General features: G+C 38.7%; 1 protein-coding gene across 1 annotated transcript in view; it reads left to right on the forward strand.

Annotated features, from left to right (window-relative positions):
* SLC35F1 (solute carrier family 35 member F1) overlaps positions 1–19,953 on the forward strand; it is a 391,743-nt gene extending 371,790 nt beyond the window's left edge. The window contains exon 8 of the mRNA XM_063098127.1: positions 19,729–19,953. Coding sequence (XP_062954197.1) covers positions 19,729–19,953 — 225 coding nt within the window. The remainder of the gene's footprint in view (positions 1–19,728) is intronic.
* Positions 19,954–20,341: the final 388 nt, after the last annotated feature.

Raw genomic sequence — 20,341 nt, forward strand, 5'->3', positions numbered from 1 at the left:
AATATTGAGAACTGCTGACTTAAAAATCCCTAATTAATGAATTCGGGTAGTATCTCTATTTGGCTAATATACATAATTTGGAGAATTAGCATAGTAAATCTTTGCTCAGATCCAATGTTTTTGTGTTTTTTAAATAATTTTTAAATAAATCTAATGATTGAATTTTTCATTTCTAATGTGAAACAAAAATCTTTAAAATAATTTTAAAATCCTATTGATGAACCAGAAACACTGCATAGAGGTAGTAGATGCAAAGCCCTGTTAATACTATGGCAACCAATGTGAGTACATAGACAAAAGCTCTATTTCTCCTTTCTTTTCATTCTCATTACACTTACAATTGGCACCACATAACTTAGTTCTTGAATAAACACTGCCTTGTATTGTCTTCTAATTATTTTATGAACAATAGTACTTAATAGTTGCAAATAAATAAGCTAAATATTTTTCTAATTAAAATATTAAAAATTTTTTTAACTTTTTTTTTTTTTTTTTTGCCTTAAACAGTTTCTAAAAGACTGTTCCAGGCAATGCTTGAATTTGTAATCAAATAGTCAGTGTTTGGAAAATTCAGGATTTTTCTCAGGGGTCTGCTTGCCTGCTTCTGAAGTTGGCTTTGGGCTCTACAGGCGAGGACCAGAGCAGGGGAGAAGGGCAAGACTGAGGGCCTCCCAGGATGCCCACCGGCCTGATGGGCTGTCTCAGAAAATTAATGTTTGAATAATGTTTATTGAAGGTACTGTTGTTGTTATGAGCAATATATGGTCAATGCAAAAATCTTGGTAAATTTTGCAAAATTCAAAAATGGTCATAGTGATGGGTATATGTGTATGTGTGTTTGGGGGGGGATGGTGGTTATATTTTGTATTTTTATATATCTTTGGGAAAATGTCTATTTAAATCCCTTGGCCATTTTTAATTGGGATGTTTTTTATTGGGTTGTAATTATTCTTTATATATTTTTGATACTAGACCCTTATCGGATATATGGTTTGTAAATATTTCTCCCATTCTTTGGTGGTCTTTTTACTTTCTTGCTAGTGTCCTTTGAAGCACAAAAGTTTTTAATTTTGATGGAGTCCTGCTAATTTATTTGGTTATCCTTTTATAAACATGGAAGGAAGCATGCAAATCCCACCACTGCCTTTGGGCACCAAGTCTTCCCTGGTTGCTTCCTCTTGCTTCTCCTTTCCTGGGCTGCTGGTAGTAACTTTAATTGCCCTGAACTGTCTGTTCTGAAGGGCTGGTTGAAAGTCACAGCCTCAGGAAGAAAAGATGCAATTGAGGTGAGGTGTCCTTAACTATATAAAGAATAAAGAGTGTAGCATGTAAGATGGTTTAAGCTAGTAATCCTCGACCTTGGCTACACATCAGTTCACCCAGAGTTTTAAAAAACACAAGTGCTTGGGTCCCCCACTCACTGATTCTGACACTCCAAGCAGCAGATGTTTAAAGGCTCCTTAAGTGATTCCAGTGTGCAGCTAGGGTTTAGCCCCTGGTGCAGACTTACTGTATGTGATGGCAAGCAGGTGGAACTAGTACAAAAAGGTGAGGGTTATAAGATTTTTGCTAAACATAAAGAAACATTGTTAACAATTAGCCACCCCAAAGTGGAATAGACTGCCTTGGGAAGCAGGAATTCCTATCGCTGGACATAGGACATGAATGTGAGAGAGTGTGGAGGGGGGCTCGTGCTTCATTGCTGGGTTTGGACCATTGACCTCTGAGATCTCATTTGGTTTTACTACACTTCGAAGTTATAGTTTATTCCTTTATTTAATCATGATGTCTTTGCTCTAAACCACCTCCTGGTCTGGTTATAAATATCTGCTAGTTGAGAGGGAAGGGCTATTTACTTGCAGAGGTTGCTTACCAAGCCAGAACTAAATGACTAAATGAAGCTCTCATGCCCCAACATTGATTATTTCCTTTTTCTTGCTTTCCACCCTTCAAAAAAAATCCATTCTTTCTCCTCCCATCAGTCACTGTCTGCAGTATCTCTGCCTCTTGTGCTGGCTGCTGTGCTGACTGGACAGTAAAGCCCCACATCCCTGAGAAGCAAAAGACCTATTTCTAAATCAGATTATCTTGATGATATAGTGTTCTTGCAGACTCTAATTTTACAAGACTTTTGAGAAGTAGTTATATATTTCTGTTTTTTATTACCTGACAACATTATTGAATCCAGAAAAATAAATCTATAGCAATCCATGGAAAGTACAGGAAATGAGCTTTACTGGGCCTCAGAGACCCCCCGAAAACTAAAGAAGAGACTGACGTGGAAACTTTTCAACTTGATGTTGTATTGGCTTTTCAAGGTCAGAGCTTGATCTGTTACAAATTCTGTCATCTTATATACAATGCAAAAACAGGACAATACAAGTTGTAACTGAAATTGAAAGGATGTTAGTGTCCTATTACTGCTATAATAAATTACCATGAATTTAGTGGCTTAAAATAACACAAATTTACTATCTTACAGTTGTGCAGGTCTGAAGTCTCACTGGTCTAAAATCAAATGTTAACAGGGTTGTGCTGCTTCTGGAAGCTCTAGGGAAGAATCCATTTACCCTTGCCAGCTTCTAGAGGCTACCTGCATTCTGTGGCTCGTGGCCCCCTTCCTGTCTTTAAAGCCAGCAGTGTGGCATCTTCAAACCTGACTCTGTCCTTCCTGCTTCCCTCTTATGGACCTTGTGATTACATTAGTCTGACCCACATAATCCAGGATAATCTCCCCATCTTGAAATCCTAAAACTGCAAAGTCCCTTTTACCATGTAAAGTAACATATTCACAGGTTTCAGGGATTAGAACATGAACATCTTTGAGGGCCCGTTATTCTGCCTTCCACAGGGTAACTATTAATATTTACACCAGGACAATAAAGGTGCAGTGGCTTCAAGTGGGGCCAGCTAGGACATGTGCTGTTCAGAAGCTGATTCAGGGCAATGAAGAACGTTCTCTACCTACAGAAACTCTGTGCTCTGTTCGTTGAGTTTCCCAACTGATTTTTAAAGTAGTTCTGCTTTCCTGCTAAGATGTGATTTTAGTAATGAAAACACTAAGTCATGAAGAAAGAGAAAAAATTGGGGGAGGAGGGCTGCCTCAGTGTCTGCCATGTGAGTATGAATTAACCAGTAGAGTATGGTGAAAGAGTGTGGGCTTCAGAGCCAAAGGAGCCCAGATTTAAATTGTGGCTTTGTTTGCTCTTTAAATTCTTTGGATTAGTTACTTATTATATTAGTCCATTTCCATTACTTGTAACAGAATACCTGAAACTGGGTGATATATAAAGAAATGAAATTTATTTCTTACAGTTTCAAAGGCTGGGAAGCCCACTGTCCAGGGGACACTTGTGGTTGGGGCCTTCTTCTGGGTGGTAACTCTCTACAAGGACCTATGGTGACAAGGGTGTCACATGGCAAGGATGGCAAGAGAGAGCTAACCTTGCTTTCCTTATAAAACCATCAGAACCGCTCCCTGATAAGCCATTAGACCATTAACCCATTACTCCCATTACTCCGAATCAATCCATTCACAAAGGCATGGTCCCCACAATCCAATAACCTTTCAAAGGCCCCACCTTCCACCGATATTGGGGGTTAAGTTCCAACATGAGCTTGGGGGGACAGTCAAACCATAGCACTTATTCTCTCCAAACTTCAAGGTGATGAGATTTACCTTATGGAGTTTTTGAAGGGATTATATTAGATAATGTGTAAACAGTGACCAGCAGTGATGCGTTTCTTGATTAAATATGTGATTCAGGATTAGTAATACTTATCTCATTCTATTTTTGGACTATTAATCTTACTGTAAGATTTTGTAACTAGATATAGCCCTTAATAATTTTGTGTGAATTCCCTGTAATTTAGTCCCTGTTTAAAAAGGCAAACCTGGAATGTCATGCATAAAAATGTAGAAAATTTCATGTCAGTTATTTGAGGATGAATTCTTTGTTTCCTTCATTGCTTACAATAGAATTTTTAGGTGACAACCAGAAATACAAAACATTCAAAGATTGTTAACTAAAACACCATTATGTTCTTTTACTATATGCCATCATGTGCTGAACATTCTTCAAGAAAATAGCAGCCAACATTGAATACGCAGAAAATTCCTTTTTACCCGGCATTTAAAGTAGAAGATGGCCTACTTCACACAATTGCTATTACCTTCTCAAAGCTTTTATTGCCACAGAATTGCTGTAATAATTAAAGTAAGTAAACTAGAAATTGGTAGAGAAAAATGATTATTGTAAGTTCTCTCCAAGTCCCCTTCGAACACTCCCTTTAGGCTATTAGTTTATGTGGTTCTCCACAGTGAACAGCTCAAATAGGTGGTCCTATTTGAAGAGTAATATCTTAAAACGTAAAGGTGCCATGAAACTTCTATTCTTGAATCAGGAAAATGTTTTTATCATTTGAATAATCACTCCTTAAAAGGGAGTGGGATATTTAAAAATAATTTGTCCAAGAAGGCTATTTCAACTATTTTTGGTAATGGAAATAATGTGAATTTTGTAGGATTTCATCTACATGTGTTCCATTAGAAAGCATTCTGCATGTTTTAGTCTCATCTTTATACCAGATAAATTTTTTATAATTGTGAGTTATAAAATAATCAGAAAAGTTTCTTAATATCAGCTGCCTGTGCTAGAAATCCAGGTTACATCTTTCAAGGACAAGTGTAGGAACTCCATGATCAACCTCACCCTCCCCATTAGTCACTAAAATTACATCCCACATGTTCCAATTTCTCTTACAGTTGTGTTGTTTTTATAAGAGATTTGGCAAGCAAAGTTTAATAAATCTGAACATGGGTTCATTTTAATGATATATTATTATGCATCAAATTTAAAATAACTTTATGCAACAAATATCAATTTTTTTCTGTGCCTGCTGCAGGCCAGTCACTGTTTTGGTGCTTAACTCTCTGTTTATAAATAAAGATGACAGGAACACCAAAATCACCAGGGAGATTAATGCAAAGGATGAGATTCCTAACCACTGAAACTTGAATAGACCAGCAATTTCAAGTATCCTTAACATCTGAGTGCCAATGCCAGATAGTTTGCAAAGACTGGAAACTTTCATTAAGAGTGGAATCTTTCATTAGACACGGATCAGAGCCTTGAGCCAAGCAACACTGTTGATCCTCTGTGGCAGTGAGCAGTGACTGCCCTTTAAAAGCCAAGCCTCACCAATGAGCTTAAAGCTTCACATTTTATTGATAAAAACACTCTCATGGGTAGCCTGGTATACTTCTTTTTGTAAGAATGGCATCTTAAAAGGCTATAAATTTTAAGCTCATAGTGTCCAAAAGTGATTAAAAATGGGAGATTTTAAAATCAACACTTAGCCTTCTATGACTCTCTTTAATATTTTTTAAATTGTCACTGGTGAGTAGAGAGTTGGGGAACATGGCATCGTGATGCCCAAAAGCCTTTCACGTGGAATAGCAAGGTGATTGAGCAAGGAATACTTGAACTTGGCTTTCCCTTGCACAGAACACAGCAAGCCTCTCATGAGGCATCCATCTTGTTGAATTAGTTAGGGTAAGTGTTGCTAGCTTCCAGCAGTGGGTCCCATGCAGACATTCAGGAACCCAGGCTCCTTTCATCTTTTGGCTCTGCCATCATCTAGGGCAGGGGTCAAAAAACTATGACCTGTGAGACAGCCCATTTTTGTAAATAAAGTTCTGTTGGAGCACAGCCCTATCCATTTCTTTACACACTATCCGTGGCTGCTTTTGTGCTACAGTGGCAGCACTGAGTAGTTGTGACAGAGTATACGATCCACAAACCTAAAATATTTACTATCTAACACTTTCAGAAAAAGTTCAGTAATGCCTAGGCTAGGCCCCTGCAGTCCTCTGCAGGCCTGTCTTGAAACAGCTTTGGCTGTGTCTAGAGTGGTGTGTCTATAACCTTCCCCCTGTTCTATTGGCCAGAACTTAGTCACATGGCCACACCTAATTACAAGGGAGGCTGGGAAATGTAGGCAAGCTGTTTGTGCAGGAAGAAAAGAAAATAGACTTAGGGAACAAATAGCCAGTCTCTACCATGTTAGCAATTTCCATTTACCAGAAATATTGGAAGGAATAGAGAAGTGGGGAATAAATTGTGAGGCAGGCCCAGAATGATAGCCACATAAATCTATTCATGAACTCCACATCACAAAATAGATATTTTGAACTCACATTATTAGGACAAGCTCTGAGGAAAAATGGAACAGGCTAGAGTGTTGCAGAAGTTTCACATGGAAGGGCTTATGTTTGGATTGGGGGATAGCCAGGAAAAAACAGCTAGTTGTCTCCCAGGAGAATGCATGGCATGTGTTTGGCACCAAAGTGCACAGTCTGGTCCCCTCCTGCACATTCAGACACCTAATTTTGTCAGCAGACCTGTATGGCTCCATCTCCCATGGTCCAGAATATTAATGAGCCAAGTACACAGAAATCAGAGTATCAGTTTGCTAAGACAAAGAACAGAGATTGGCTCAGACATTAAAGGCTGGAGCAGAGCTACTACTCTACATACCTCTAGGGGCCACCACGGATGGGAGATTTTCTTTAAACTCTATATTTAAAGTTTCTTAAGAGTGTTTATTAAAAAAAAATTAAAAGTAAATTTTTAAAGAATTTGCTCCTTTCTTATTTCATAACTTTTGTCATATATTTTCTATATTGTTTTAATATAAAATTGTTTTAATAGTTAACTTCTGAAATATAATCTCTATGGTTTTTAAGCCATATTTCCATACTTACTATATTTTCTATACCACCAGTCTCTGAAATGCAGGCTCTTTTTTCTGAATTCCTTATTTTAATTGATCTCTTAGTGGACTAGATTTCATCACTACCAATATTGTCAGGAAGCAGGGCAGCTATGTATGGTTGTACAAGCTGTGCACAGTGTAATTTGTCCACTTATAGGGAATATTTTCCCTATGGTGGGAAAGCAGATGGTCGTCAAGTGTTTTGAAGAAGGGGAGACTTTATATTCACTGCAAAAGTGCTATTGGGTTAGCAGTGGGTCTGCTAAGAAGCGTTCATAGGATCTGTTTTCCTAAGTCTTTGCTCCTTTAAACATTTTTCTTGTCTTTCTGTTCAAAGGGTAACTCTTCCCTGGGTTGTGCTTTCTTTTTCTCAGAACTTTATAGACATTGTTTTTGTTTGTTTTGTTTTGTTTTTAAAAATTGAGCACTGCACCCATCCCTTTTCCAATCTTTTGAGTCACTAGATTTTATCATTAGAGAGTTTGGGGATTTTTCCCCCCAAAAAGAGCCCACAAATGTTATGTTCCTGGGTTCTTTTTGTTTGACAACATCTCTGATGTCTTCACCCATGTAGGGCAACTTAATCTATGACCCATCCCACTCCCAGGGGTATGACTCTTTTGTGGCCTTGAGCTGTTCCCCCAGTTCACCACGGAGCCCCAGATAATGGCAAACTCCAGTAACCCTCTGCCTCTCCAAGGAAGTAAGGGTTTCTATTCCTGAGAATGTTACCTTAGCTTTTCCCTGAGTTTTTCTAGTCACCACTTCAATCCACTCTCTGCAAATTGCAGAGATATCTGCAAGAGTCTCCAGAGTCAGGCTCCTTCACTCCCTTCCTCTGAGTGTTCTGGAAGGTAGTGTTGGGTTAGCAACAATCCTGAGTCATGCTGGGATCTCCTAGACTCTCCCTTGGCTACCACTTTTCAAAGTTTATGGCATACAGTTTTACACCTTTTCTTGTTCAGTTAATACCAAAAATTTTGGCTTATCTTGACTTTGGAGTTAATTCCATTCCACACTGATAAACTCTATCACCCTACTTCCCTCTGACATCTTTACCCAGACATACTTTTGTTGGCATATTCGCGTGCATACTTACATATATAAACTTTAAAGCAGGCATGTGTTTGTGTCCTTAGAGGCTTATTTGAAATAACATTCATCAAATGTAAACACGGGTCCAAGGACAGGCAGAATGACAGTGTTGTTGCAAGCCTAAGCCTGCTTGTGAATTCCAGCTCCACTCCCTACCAAGGTTCCCTATCATTTTTACACCCTGAATCCATTTGACAGTCTGATGAAGTCTAGCGATCCCTTTTCACAACGTTCTTAAATGTCTAAAATAAAATACATCACATTATAAAACCAATTATACTAAAATAAAGTTATCGAAATATGTTTAAATGTGATGAAATAGTAATATATGAATCACAAGATCTAGAAGCAGATCTAATAACTTCTGTCATTTCAAAGCAGTGATGGGCATAAGCAATATTTGGAGAAATCTGCAGCAATTGTTATGTGATATTAAAATACTCATATATGTGATTTCTATTGGTGAAAAAGTCTGAGGTATTGCTAGTACTACTGTAGCTCATTGCTTGTGTTTATAATTGAATAAATGCTAAATATCAGTTAGAAGTCAATGAAAATAAAGGTCCAGATTTCTCATCTAGGTTCACAAGCCCCCTGAATTCTACACAGGGACCCCTGTTAAGAATCCCTGATGCATCCAGTTATATGGCCTTGTGCAAAAGTTCCTTCTCTCAACCTTAATTTCCTCATCAGCAAAATGCAGTCATGCAATCCATCTCATAAGATTAACTGTGAGGAGTAAATGAAACAGTGCATGTAGATCATTTACTGCAGTATCTGCAAGGTTAATATTCAATAAATAACACTGTTATTAAGGATGGTACAATTTTGAGTACTTATATTTCAGGTTCTTCACATGGTAAAGTGTTGCATGAACTATGTATTGCTGAAACACTGTATGAACAACTATTATTTTTATAATCTTAAAACAATAATTTTCATTTTGAAAATAAATAAAGCTAGCAAATAACTCAAATAAAAAGAAAATCTAAATTTGAATCTCTGCTATGAAAAAATGGACAGAATTGCAACAAACACTGATTAGAAGGTTATATGATTTATTATCAATTTTAATTGACAAACATGAACAAAAAATGAAGATGTTTATTTGTTTCTGCATTCCTCGTTATTTTTACATTTTAAAACTCTTCACTCATTAGATTGCTAAGTACTAACTTACAGCCATAAGCTTAGTTTCCTTGTCCTTGAATATATTTGGGGACGTAGTTTTATTTTTAAAATAAATACATTGTAAACCATTCTGTGGGGCCTCATATTTAGCAGTGTCACTCAATTTAACTTGAATGTAAACTTTGGTTACCAATTTCACATCTATTTCCTTTTGGATGCCCCATGGAACCAGGCATTTATGTGCAGGAAGGTAGTGTTTCCCATTGCTCTGTGGAAGTCTCAGTAGTTTTGGATTTTATTGGCATTTCCTTTGTGTTCCAACTAATCCCAACTTTAAATGAAAGGACTGACTTCATGTAGGAAGTAAGTACTAGGCTCCAGGATGACAGGGGAGCTTCTCTGTATCCCTGGTGCCTAGTACAGAGCCTGGCACAGTAGGTGTTCAGGAATTATTTATTGAATGAAAGGTTTTACAAGAAACATTGAAGGTTAATCTTCCATTTTCTAGGCTGAACGTTATCTAGGAATTTTCACATAAGAAGCTAAAAGGCTTTTAATTGATGTGGACTCTTAATTGATGTGGGGTGGGAGAACGAACAGGTTCTCTGGGGTCTCATTGTAAGGACACTATTTCTGTGGGATCAAGGTCCAACCCTTATGACTTCATTTTACCTTAAGTACTTCCCTAGAGGCCCCATCTCCAAATATGACCACATTGTGGGAAGGGGCTTCAACATACAGATTTGGGGGCTGGGGGACACAATTTATTCCATAGCACCCAGGATAATCTCACATCTCAAGGTCCTTAATTTAATCTCATCTGCAAATACCCTTTTTCCAATAGTGTAAATAGCATTCACAGGTCCCAGGGATTAGAATGCGAATGTCTCTTTGTGGCTACCACATCAAGGAAGTAAAATAAATTGCTCAAATTACTCACATGTACTCATGGGTGCTCAAACATGATTTGTGCTAATGTTGCTTGAAATTAATAAACAAGGCAAAACAGAATAGGAAGTTATGAGAATTCCTGTGACTTCTATAATTATGCATCATTGAAAGAAAACTCAACATGAATAAGTGTAAACACTGAGTCTATAAACCAGAGGCTGATTATTTGCATTGATGGAGAAGCCTTACGGTCCAGATGAGTTGATTGTTGTACTCTTCTCTCAAATAGCCAGTTCCATAAATGCATTTACAATTCAACTTGATTTATGGTGAGCTTTTCAGAAAGCCTTTTGAGGAAAGTTTTTATGCCTGTCTTTGCTTTTGAATTTACTCTTTGTGATGTAAAGATAACAATCATTGAAATTTATTGAACATTTACTATGTGCCAAGCACTGCACCAAGAGTCTTCTATGTATCACCTCACTTACTGCTCTCAACAGCCCCATATGGCAGGTGCTGTTGTTATTCTTAGTTAATCAGTGAGTAGCCTGAGGCTTGGAGAAAGAAGTAAGCTTATCCAAGACCGCAAAGCAAGGAAGTGGCAAACAGGGATGTAAACCTCATCATTCTGATTCTAGAGCTCATACTGCAAAACACCACTTGGTATTCTCTGGAAAATATCATTAGAAGCTGCACTAAAAAACTTGCCATAGAGAGAAATTGTTACAAAATTTACATCAAAGTGAAAGATCTTTAGTGTCACAGATTTTCATGTTACCAATTGTATTAGTCAGTGTACTCCAGAGAAACAGAACGTGTGTGTGTGTGTGTGTGTGTGTGTGTGTGTGTGTGTGTGTGTGTGTGTGTGTGTGTGATTCATTGATAGATTTTAAGGAATTGGCTCATGTGACTGTGGGGGATGACAAGTCCGAAATCTGCAAGGAAGGCTGGCAGGCTGGAGACCCAGGCATGAGTCGACGTAGCAGCTCAAGTCTGAAGGCAGCCTGGTGCAGAATTCCCTCTTCCTCAGGAGACCTCAGTCTTTTTCTCAAGTCCTTCAACTGATGGGATGAAGCCTCCTCACGTTATGGAGGGTAATCTGTTTTACTCAAATTCTACTGATTTAAATGTTAATCCTATTTTTAAAATACCTTAACAGCAACATCTAGTCTGGGGTTTGATCAAATTTCTAGATACTGTGGCCTAACCAAGTTGACTTATAAAATTAACCATCACAAGTCCATCCTCATCAACTTGGCATCCACATACACGTCTTTAAATAATACTTAATCCCCAAATAAAGACAATAACAGGGTCTTACTTTTGCCTAACATGATGCAACTGTCCTGCATACCACTGAAAACACACTAATCCCTTTCCCCAGAAGAGGACACAAAGTCCTTGGGTGATGTTCACTCTTCTTGACATCCTTTAACTTAAATACTATGATGTAAAGTCAATACATTTTAGGTTATTGATAAGACGAGAAGAGAAGGAAGAAAACAAAGATATTTGCTATACACAAAAACAAATTCATAACAAAAGAAGGAAAAATACTCATGACAATTACGGTCCTGGTTCTATAACTGGTCACATGGCTGCAGCTGGTACTTAGAATCACCTTCCTTCCACTGCATATTCTGTATTCCCTTTGCCCTGAGCAAGCACCTCAGTTGGTCATGATTCTTTACCTGTGGAGTGACCCAAACCTTGGTTCCTGAAGGGCCTGAGGTATTAGTAGTCCTGCCTGGATTGAGTTGTTGTGGTTTTCAATAGGCTTTAATCACAGGACATGGTAATACTGAGAGACACCTTAAGGGATCTCCTGTGTTCCAGACATTCTTTTTATCTCCATGGTGAAGTAGTCCAATTTCCCCTTAGTAATCTGGACTAGTCACCCGGCCAGCACTGTAACTCCCTTCTTTGCCTGTTGATTCAGAAGCATGAGGAGCCCTGAGTGGCCGGGTGGTAGTTTTAACTTTCAGTTCAATGGAATCATTGTTCTGCCTCCTGGTGGAAGCATTCTTCCCTTTGGAACTAAGACTTTTAGATCAGCAGAACATAAGATTGCACAGCAAGAAGCAAAAATTTTACTAGTGGATCCCCAGAGCTAATAGTGAGTGTGGTACTTCCACTTCCACCCCTGATTCTATATAATGGGACAGGTGGTCTTTGGGATGTGTCAATCTGCAACACCGTGACTTCTATCAGCTAAGTAGCTTTCACTGGCTTTAAAATTCAGCCTTCTGCAAAATCGCTCCAGACCAGTGTGCACCTATGTGTTGTGTCAAGGGGAAATAGATGTCTTCTGATGCAAGAGTCCAAACAGAGTGAAGGCCGCTGCTCAGTGTGCCTCCCACACAAATGTAATCCCTTTTTGACTAGTGTTGAAAAGAACGATGCATGGGAAGGTGACATAAATGAGCCATTGAATGGCCTTTGTTGTACTGAGCCTATAATTAAACACTCCCACAGAGTAAGCCCCTTCTGTTCCACTTCTCACTTGACAATTATGGTCTTTTTTGCTGTATAGCAGAAAATAAGAATCTGCTTGAATGAGGATTTCTATCAATTCATCAAACTGAGTGAAAATGTCTGTTTGTCATATAAAAGATAATGGCAGAAATCCATTTTTAGCTCCCTATTGCTGTACTCATGTGTGAAATTACCCCCAGGGGAAGATATTTGCCTGTAAAAGAGACCTTATTGGCCTTAGATGTGATTGGCTGCACAAATTATACTGCCAAATGAGTTGGTTTTGCAAACCAAACTCAAGGCCTTTAAACTGAACTGGGTTTGCAGCTCAGGGCACAGCCTTGCCCTGGGTGATGGTGTCAGGCACACAGAGAGGCAGGGGCTGTGACTGCTGATTCTTTTCTCTTTAACAGCATGATGCTTGGAGAATAAATCATTTCTCAAGTATTTAAATCTTAGCAATGCCTTGGTTTTCTGATATGGAGAGCAAAGCCGTTTGGCATTCTGACTAAGGCACTCATTTGTTTATTTTCTGTCTTGATTAGATTAGCATGAATTTGGGATTCGAATTTCCAAATTGGAGAAAGAATGGGAGGTGGGATGTGGGGTTCAGTATTCTTAGTCTCTAAAGACAAAGGATTTCGGTGTTTGTCAGTAGATTGTGTACCATGCCCACATTTGGCATTTTTCCTAGAAGAAAGAAATATTGCAATTTTTCACCAGTAAGATTTAGCCTTTTTTTCCCTAACAAAAAGAGAAATGAAGAAAAAAGGGGAAACAGACAAGTAAGGGGAGACAAAAGTAGGAGATAGTGCAGTAATTGGGGAGTTGGGAAGTGTTTGGAAAAGCTCCGGCCTCTTCAGGCAATTTATTTCCAGTTCAGTAAACCTAGAATCCAAACTTTTGCATTAATACACTTCATAGTAATAAAAATGGTCTTGTTAATTTAGTGCAGAGCCAAATTAAGGAGGTCAAACATCAACTTGTTTGTGTTGGTTTTTCTGTGGAGCCAGGTCTGTCTCGTTTCCTTGGCCTGCATAGCAGTTGGCTCGGATGCAGCGGCAATAGATCAGGACCAGGCTGAGGCTTTTGTCACAGGATCCTAACACAGCTTACAGCGTGCCCAGTGCTGGCCAACAGTTGCACTCCCAGGCTCAAGGTGTGGTCAGTCCTCAGCCCCCTGAGAAACACATGGCTGCGGAGAGATGATGGTCAATGCGGAGCTGTCTGCTCCCTCCCAGCCCAGGACACACATCAGATCAGCTGTTTCCCTTCCAAGATTGTTTCCAAAGGGTCCACCCTCCGATCCACATATAAAGTGGTGACTCAAGAGAACAAGGACTCCCCTTCAGTTATTCTTCACTATAGCAGCATTGCATTTAATTAATGATTGACTCTTTTAATTGGCATTTTACTTTATTTAGTCACTGATGGGTCCTGAATCTACTCTAGTTCCCAGGACCTCCAAGCTGGTAATCTCCTTCTGTTTTAAACAGAATGGGGTTTATATATTCCTGCTTGATCTAGAAATCATGGTTAGATGTGCCAGCTGATTTATCATATATGCATTTTATATCATGGAGTAGGTAAGTACAAGAAAAAAAGGATGCTTTGTTTTACATTGCAAAGAATATTCAGGACAGTTTTCACAAACTTAATGAAACGTCTAATTTTTCCCAGGCATAACAGGCCTGTTGAAATTACCAGCCAATCTCCCTACATGCAAATTCTTCCCAGTACCTCTTGAACTCAAATTTGCCAGCCTGTACTGCATAACCTTGAGAATGACCGCTGACTGCCATTTATTGTTCTACTACCCATGGTTGCACTGATTTCTGAAGCAGCTGTTAAGTTCGCAGGCTCTACCCTCATAGATGTTTTCTGCCAAAGAGTTAAAAATATGAGAAGATTTAATTACATTTGTATCTTTTTAAAAGAATAAACTAAATAACAACTAGAAGGGACATCATTATCATGGCCACTTATCCTTCATAGATGTGAAATACCTCCACATCAAAAGCCATGTCTAATTACAGTTAGAAATATCCTTGAATTTATTTCTGTGCCACCTCATTATGCAGTTCAGGAACCAGTTTCAACTCTTAACCATTATCATGTTTCCAAACAGTATGCCTCTTTCAACAGCAGGCTCAGATCCAACAGAGCCCGGAAAGACAGCATGTCTTTTGAAGTTGAACAATGTCGTCCTAGAGCTATGCTGTGAGCTATTTGGTATTTCCTTCCTCCAGTCATCACAGATAGCTTGGAAACATCTGAGGGCTTGAAAGCGTTGCGCTTCACTCATCTGTGGCACATGAGAAGACATCAAGGGTAGTGTTCTATCAGTCTACTCACCTTCTCTCAAGAAAAACAAGCATTCTTTGTAAGAATGCAGGCACACAAGGCGGATCATATCAGGTCAGCAGTAGAGGCCCACAGGGATGTGTGTGTGCATGCGTGTGTGTGTGTACAAGAAGAGAGAGTCAGAAGATAGAACACATACTGGCTTAATTTAGACAAGAATAATCATTTTTTGGTTATCTGGTTCTGCAGTTCCCTTTCCTCCTAGCTACTGAGAAATTTTCTTTACCTGTATCTTTTTTTCTTTCTAATCTGACTTGATTTTCTGCCTCCTTCCACCTATATTTTCTCTGAGCTTCCTTGGTTCTCCAAGTTATACCTAGATCTTTCCTTTTTTCTCTGATAACTGCAGGCTTTATCCCAAGTCTCATTCACCTGTACCTCCCTTTCCTAGGAAACCTTACCAGCGGCTCTTTTTCAGTCCTTCCTCTTCTTCTCCTGAGTAACAGAGTTTCTTTTTCCATTGAATCTTTTTTTTTTTAATATAGAAACTGTCATATATCTCACTTTAAGAGCTAAAAGAATCTTGTAAGTTTTTATTATCTATTGAATCAATAACTAGTTCTCATCATTAATAAGCACAAGCAGAGTCATTTAGCAAAAATAACCAAGGCCCCACATCAGGAGCTTTACAAAAGCTGTATTACACAGAGGCATATACTATAACGGGACTCTTTTAGGCCAAGAAAGTAGGAACAACCAGGCCCACCATACAGGAATAGTTGGTTTATACATTCAGTAAAAGTAGAGCTCAAACCCGGGGTTTCTTCATGGTCCACCTTATGTCTCTCTGAGAATTGCCCGTTTTCCTCTGCTAATCTCTGCCATATTTTTAGTCAAGCTAGAAAGAGAAAGCTGCCATTGAAAAACTGTCCTCTTCCTCACGTATTCAAGTTGGTATATTTATAAAGGTACTTTGAAATAACTTTAAAATAATGTGGCTTTCTACTTGTATAGGTTAAAGTCATAGAAGTGATTTGCTTATTAAAATTCAACTTAGATGTTTAATGCCAAAAATAAAATGAAAATTTGGTTTCTCCTTAATTGATGTGCTGAGTGCCACATCAAATAAATAGGAATCATACTGACAGGCCAACTCTCTAGGGAGCTAGGGTTCAGCCCCTAGTTGAAAGTTAAAGAGCTTTGTGCAGGCTTATTGTCAGTCTTACAAGCCACCCCATTCTGTACAATGGCTTATGTCTCAGTCAGATTATTTTAAGCAACACACAGGATTCTCATTATGCACAGTGAGTGCTTTCTGACCCTTGTTTGCAAAGAGACCCATCAAGACAGAAAAAGATAGCAGCGAAGTAAACAGTGTCTATAGTATGGTAGTGCTAATACCAAGTGCATCCTTTCTCAGCTTCTCAAAGCTACAAATTACATAAAATGCAGGGAAAGCATGTCTGCGTCACAGAACGTGCAGTATATTCCGATGGGCTGCAACTGGTTAAGGGGACAACGCAAAGGACATGCCAGACGGTGCCCCTGTTCTTCAGTGCCTGAAACTCTTCTTATCTGAAACTCAGAGACGACTTTCAGTCCTCATCTAGTGTTCCAGAGAAATTCCTGTTCTCTTCACTTAGGGAACTAGAAATAAGCATTTCTCTGCAGTTAATGAAGTAAGCAGCCTAGACGGTACAAATGTTCTGTCTGACTGATTGGTTTCTGCAAGGAGTGTCCTATGAGATAAGTGCAGCATCCAGAACTGGATTATTCTGTTAAGTACCCCTGATTAAATTTTCTTTTTCTTTTTTAATTAAGCTAGAAAGAAGAAAAAAAATGAAAAATTTCTGTCATTATTTATAACATTCGGTATTTATCCTGATTGATCATATATCATAATGCTTGCCTGACTGCTCCCTTTTGGGGCTCGTGTATTAAATGAAAACTTTCTCTACTATCTATTAATAAAACCTCTTGGGTGAGTTCCAAGATGTCTCTGTCATATAAAATTCCATGCTGTCTGTCTTTTGAACAATTTTAGAGTGAACTGTATATGAATTAAATAGAAATGCATTGAAAATAAGCTATGTATTATCATTCTAAAGCTATGTCCCAAGAAAACACTTTGTAGCAGATTTATCATTCAACCTGATGGTTTCATGTCCAAAGAAGGGATGATCCTTTTGAGCAGTACATTAAGATATTATTTCTTAAAATGGCAAAAGCATTAGCTTTACAAAACTTAATGTTACAAGAATATGGGATCTAAAGTCAGAAATTGAAAGGAATTTGAATCCTTTTACTCAGACAATCTATATCAGATTCTTTCTTGTCCCTACCCCTACATCATTACAATTGCCAATTCCTGTCCATGCCAGGCTGATGAAACCTCCTACTCCAATCCACTGGTGAGCAGTCCTCGGTTTTCTACCCACACTCTTGCCTTCTTCATTGTCCTTCCCAAAGTATCATCCTGTCACTCTCCTCTGACTGACCCCAAATTTGAAGATGACTTTCAGAGTCAATAATTACAGATCAAAACTATGACTTTCTTTTCAATGGGTTTTTGTTTAGCATTTTATGTACAAGAAATGGCATTGTATTATTTACTTTAAAAAATTAAAATATACCACTGGTAGCTCATTCTTTTACTATGGCTTTTTCTTTAGTCTGAAACTTCCCCATAATTAAATTTGTGTATATATTCAAAATAAAACCACATAGCAAATAATATTTAATAGACGTCTGTACGGTGCCAGGTTCTGTGCTTGACAGTAGTCAAAAAAGATACAACCCCATAGTCAAGGACTTATTGGAAAAAGACAATTTAATCAATGGTTAATTCAGAATATTACAATATAAGATATAGTAGAGTATTACCATTATAAGTGCTATAATTATAACAAAAATAGTAACAGTAACAACAATGAAGCTACTATGAATTGAATGCTTGCAGCAAGATAGGCACTATGATAATTGCTTGACATGCTTTATCTAATTTAGTCCTTAGAACCACCACCCTATACAGTAGATGCACTTTACTGATGAGGAAACTTGGATCTGTTTAGAATTATAGCTAGAAAGTACTGGAGCTAGGATCTGAATCCAGATGGTGGTTAGAATGCAGTGATAACTGCAAAGCCCCCATTTTTAATCTCTTCACCTCTATCTGCTGTATCAGGGGCAGGCCCACACCTCCAGCCCACTGTGCTGGGCTCTTCACTTGAAACTGAGATGCATGAGTGGAGTTTTAAAAGTGAAAGCCATCGGCAAAATATTTGAGATGATGGCAATGTCAGGAACAAACCCATTTCATTCACCAGAGTTTCAGATAAGGGATAAAGCTTTTGAATGTAGAATTTCAGGAAGCAAGTTTGAGAGTAAGTAGGTTTTCTGAGATCATATACAGTAGTACTGAGTTAGTAGTCTTCTTTTCCTACTATTTTATTTTGCACATTCATGAATTAAGGAACAAGGCACATTTATTTTCATTGGGGAAAATGGAATTACTTCAAGTTAATTAAGTGAAGCTGTTACAAGCTAAGTCTAGAATGTGAATCCATCTGAGGAAGTGTTATCAAAAGGTAAAAAAAAAAAAAAAAAAAAAAAGAAAAGAACTGAGGGATAGGGTGAGGTGTGCTCTAGAAAGAAAATCAGAAAATCAACTTTAGTCTTGGCTACCTTGCTGCTGCAAAAACTGAAAAAAGAAAACACTGTATCAGGGACTTTTAGCCACTTTTCTATGTGCCATTTTCAAGACTGCCTTTCCTTATTGAACTACCAATTATAGCCATCTTTTAGCATTTTGTTATAGCCTTGTAACTTACTTCATAGAATCTCTGGGTCATTTTCCTGTTTCCTTTCTTCCAGCTTTCAATTAATTTTTGTCTTTTTACCAGTTTTTAATTCTTTCAGGGTATGAGCATACAAAGTAAGGAAAATAAAATTGATCCTTTTTTCCCTGTGGCTGCAGGATGTGGTCAAGACTGAGATAATAGTTATTGACTGCCATCAGTGCACTGTGTTGTTTTTTGTTTTTGCTTTTGTCTATCTGTACCTCTGTTTCTCCAGTGAGACTATTAAGTCCATGATGGTAGGGACCAACCATATTTTCCATTTCTCTTTCCCTACAATGTTTGCTATAGGGAAGGCATATAAGAAACTACCCACTGAATGAAGAAGTGAATGAATGAATGAATGAATGAAAAAATAGAAATGGCAACACTCATATTGTTACCTTACCCTCCCCCAGTAACTACTCAATTAACTACTTCCAGTGTAACCACTTCCAGTGGAACCACTCAAGAGGTCCAGAAGTTATAATTTTTCAAAAACATATGTAAATTTTGGGGACTTGTATAAACCAATATTTTCTCCCCCTCCCCCCCCCCAGAAAACTTTAGAAATTGTTTAGGAATCAGAATGCTATATATGCAGCCCTGTTTTGTTTTGTTTTTAGATTAGTAGGACAGGAATGGAATGTTACACTGTCTCTTTCTGTCCAAGGATAATCTAGTCTTGCAAAGATAGTTAGGGAAGTCAATAACAATTCCTCCTAGGAAGATAAATAGTGTCTGAATTGGATCAAGGTAAAGTGAGAGTGCCTGATGCAGCTGTCAGTGAGTGGTGCCTTGTTTATGGCTTCATTTCAGCCTTAAATAGAATATCTATATTTCTTCTGGGTTTAATGAAGCCACAAACAACCAACTCTTTATTGAGCGATAATGGATTTTTTTTTGCTTTTAAGCTGATGTATTTTAATTTGCGCTTTACTAGCTGTCCCACCATACCAGGTACTCTGGTTGGCACTTTAGAGAAAATTAGCTGAGTGTTCTTCTGTGTTAGCCACAGGGTCTAGAGAAAAGATAAGAGGAACCAATAAGACTGAGCCAGTTTAGGAAGAGAAAATCCACTTTCCATCCAGAGTATTGGCCCACTCATCAAGCTGCTTGTTCCAAGAGGAAGCAGCCCCACTCCCATCTCTCTGCGCCTCGTCCACGTGCCAGTGCTTCTGCTCCAGCTGCTGAGTGACTTTGCCGTTGTGTTTTCTAGTTTTCCGGACTTTATCTCCTGTCGTTCTTCACCATCCTCATTGGGCTGGTGCTGTACTCCTCCACCTCCACGTACATAGCCCAGGACCCCCGAGTGTACAAGCAGTTTCGCAATCCTTCAGGACCTGTTGTGGACTTACCAAACGCAGCTCAGGCGGAGCCTTCAGTCACCTACACCAGCCTGGGCCAGGAGACCGAAGAGGAGCCCCACGTTCGTGTGGCTTAGGGTGAGGCCTATCCTGCCCACTGAGGACAACTCGGTGGCCGTGTGTTCACCCATCATCTCTGTATTGTACATAGAGAAAGGTATTTACTAGGTGCAGTTTGCACAGATGGCCTGCCAGGTAGCAAATCCTCCAAAAGCCTGTAAAAGAACAAGCTAAACATCACCGGAGACACAGGCTCCAATCCACCTGACCTGGAGAGATGCCTAGCTAGTGTGTATCCTGATCACAACCCCCCTGCATCGATTACTGTGAACATTTTTGAATCAAAAGCAAGTATTATTGTTATTATTGTTTGTATTATTATTGTTACTGTTATTACACCAACTTTCAGGAGGATGTTTTGTACTCCTGATGGGAACTATTGCCAGACCCACACGTAGTCAACAT

Source organism: Cynocephalus volans, chromosome 5 (genome assembly GCF_027409185.1).
Source record: "Cynocephalus volans isolate mCynVol1 chromosome 5, mCynVol1.pri, whole genome shotgun sequence".
Taxonomy (NCBI): domain Eukaryota; kingdom Metazoa; phylum Chordata; class Mammalia; order Dermoptera; family Cynocephalidae; genus Cynocephalus; species Cynocephalus volans.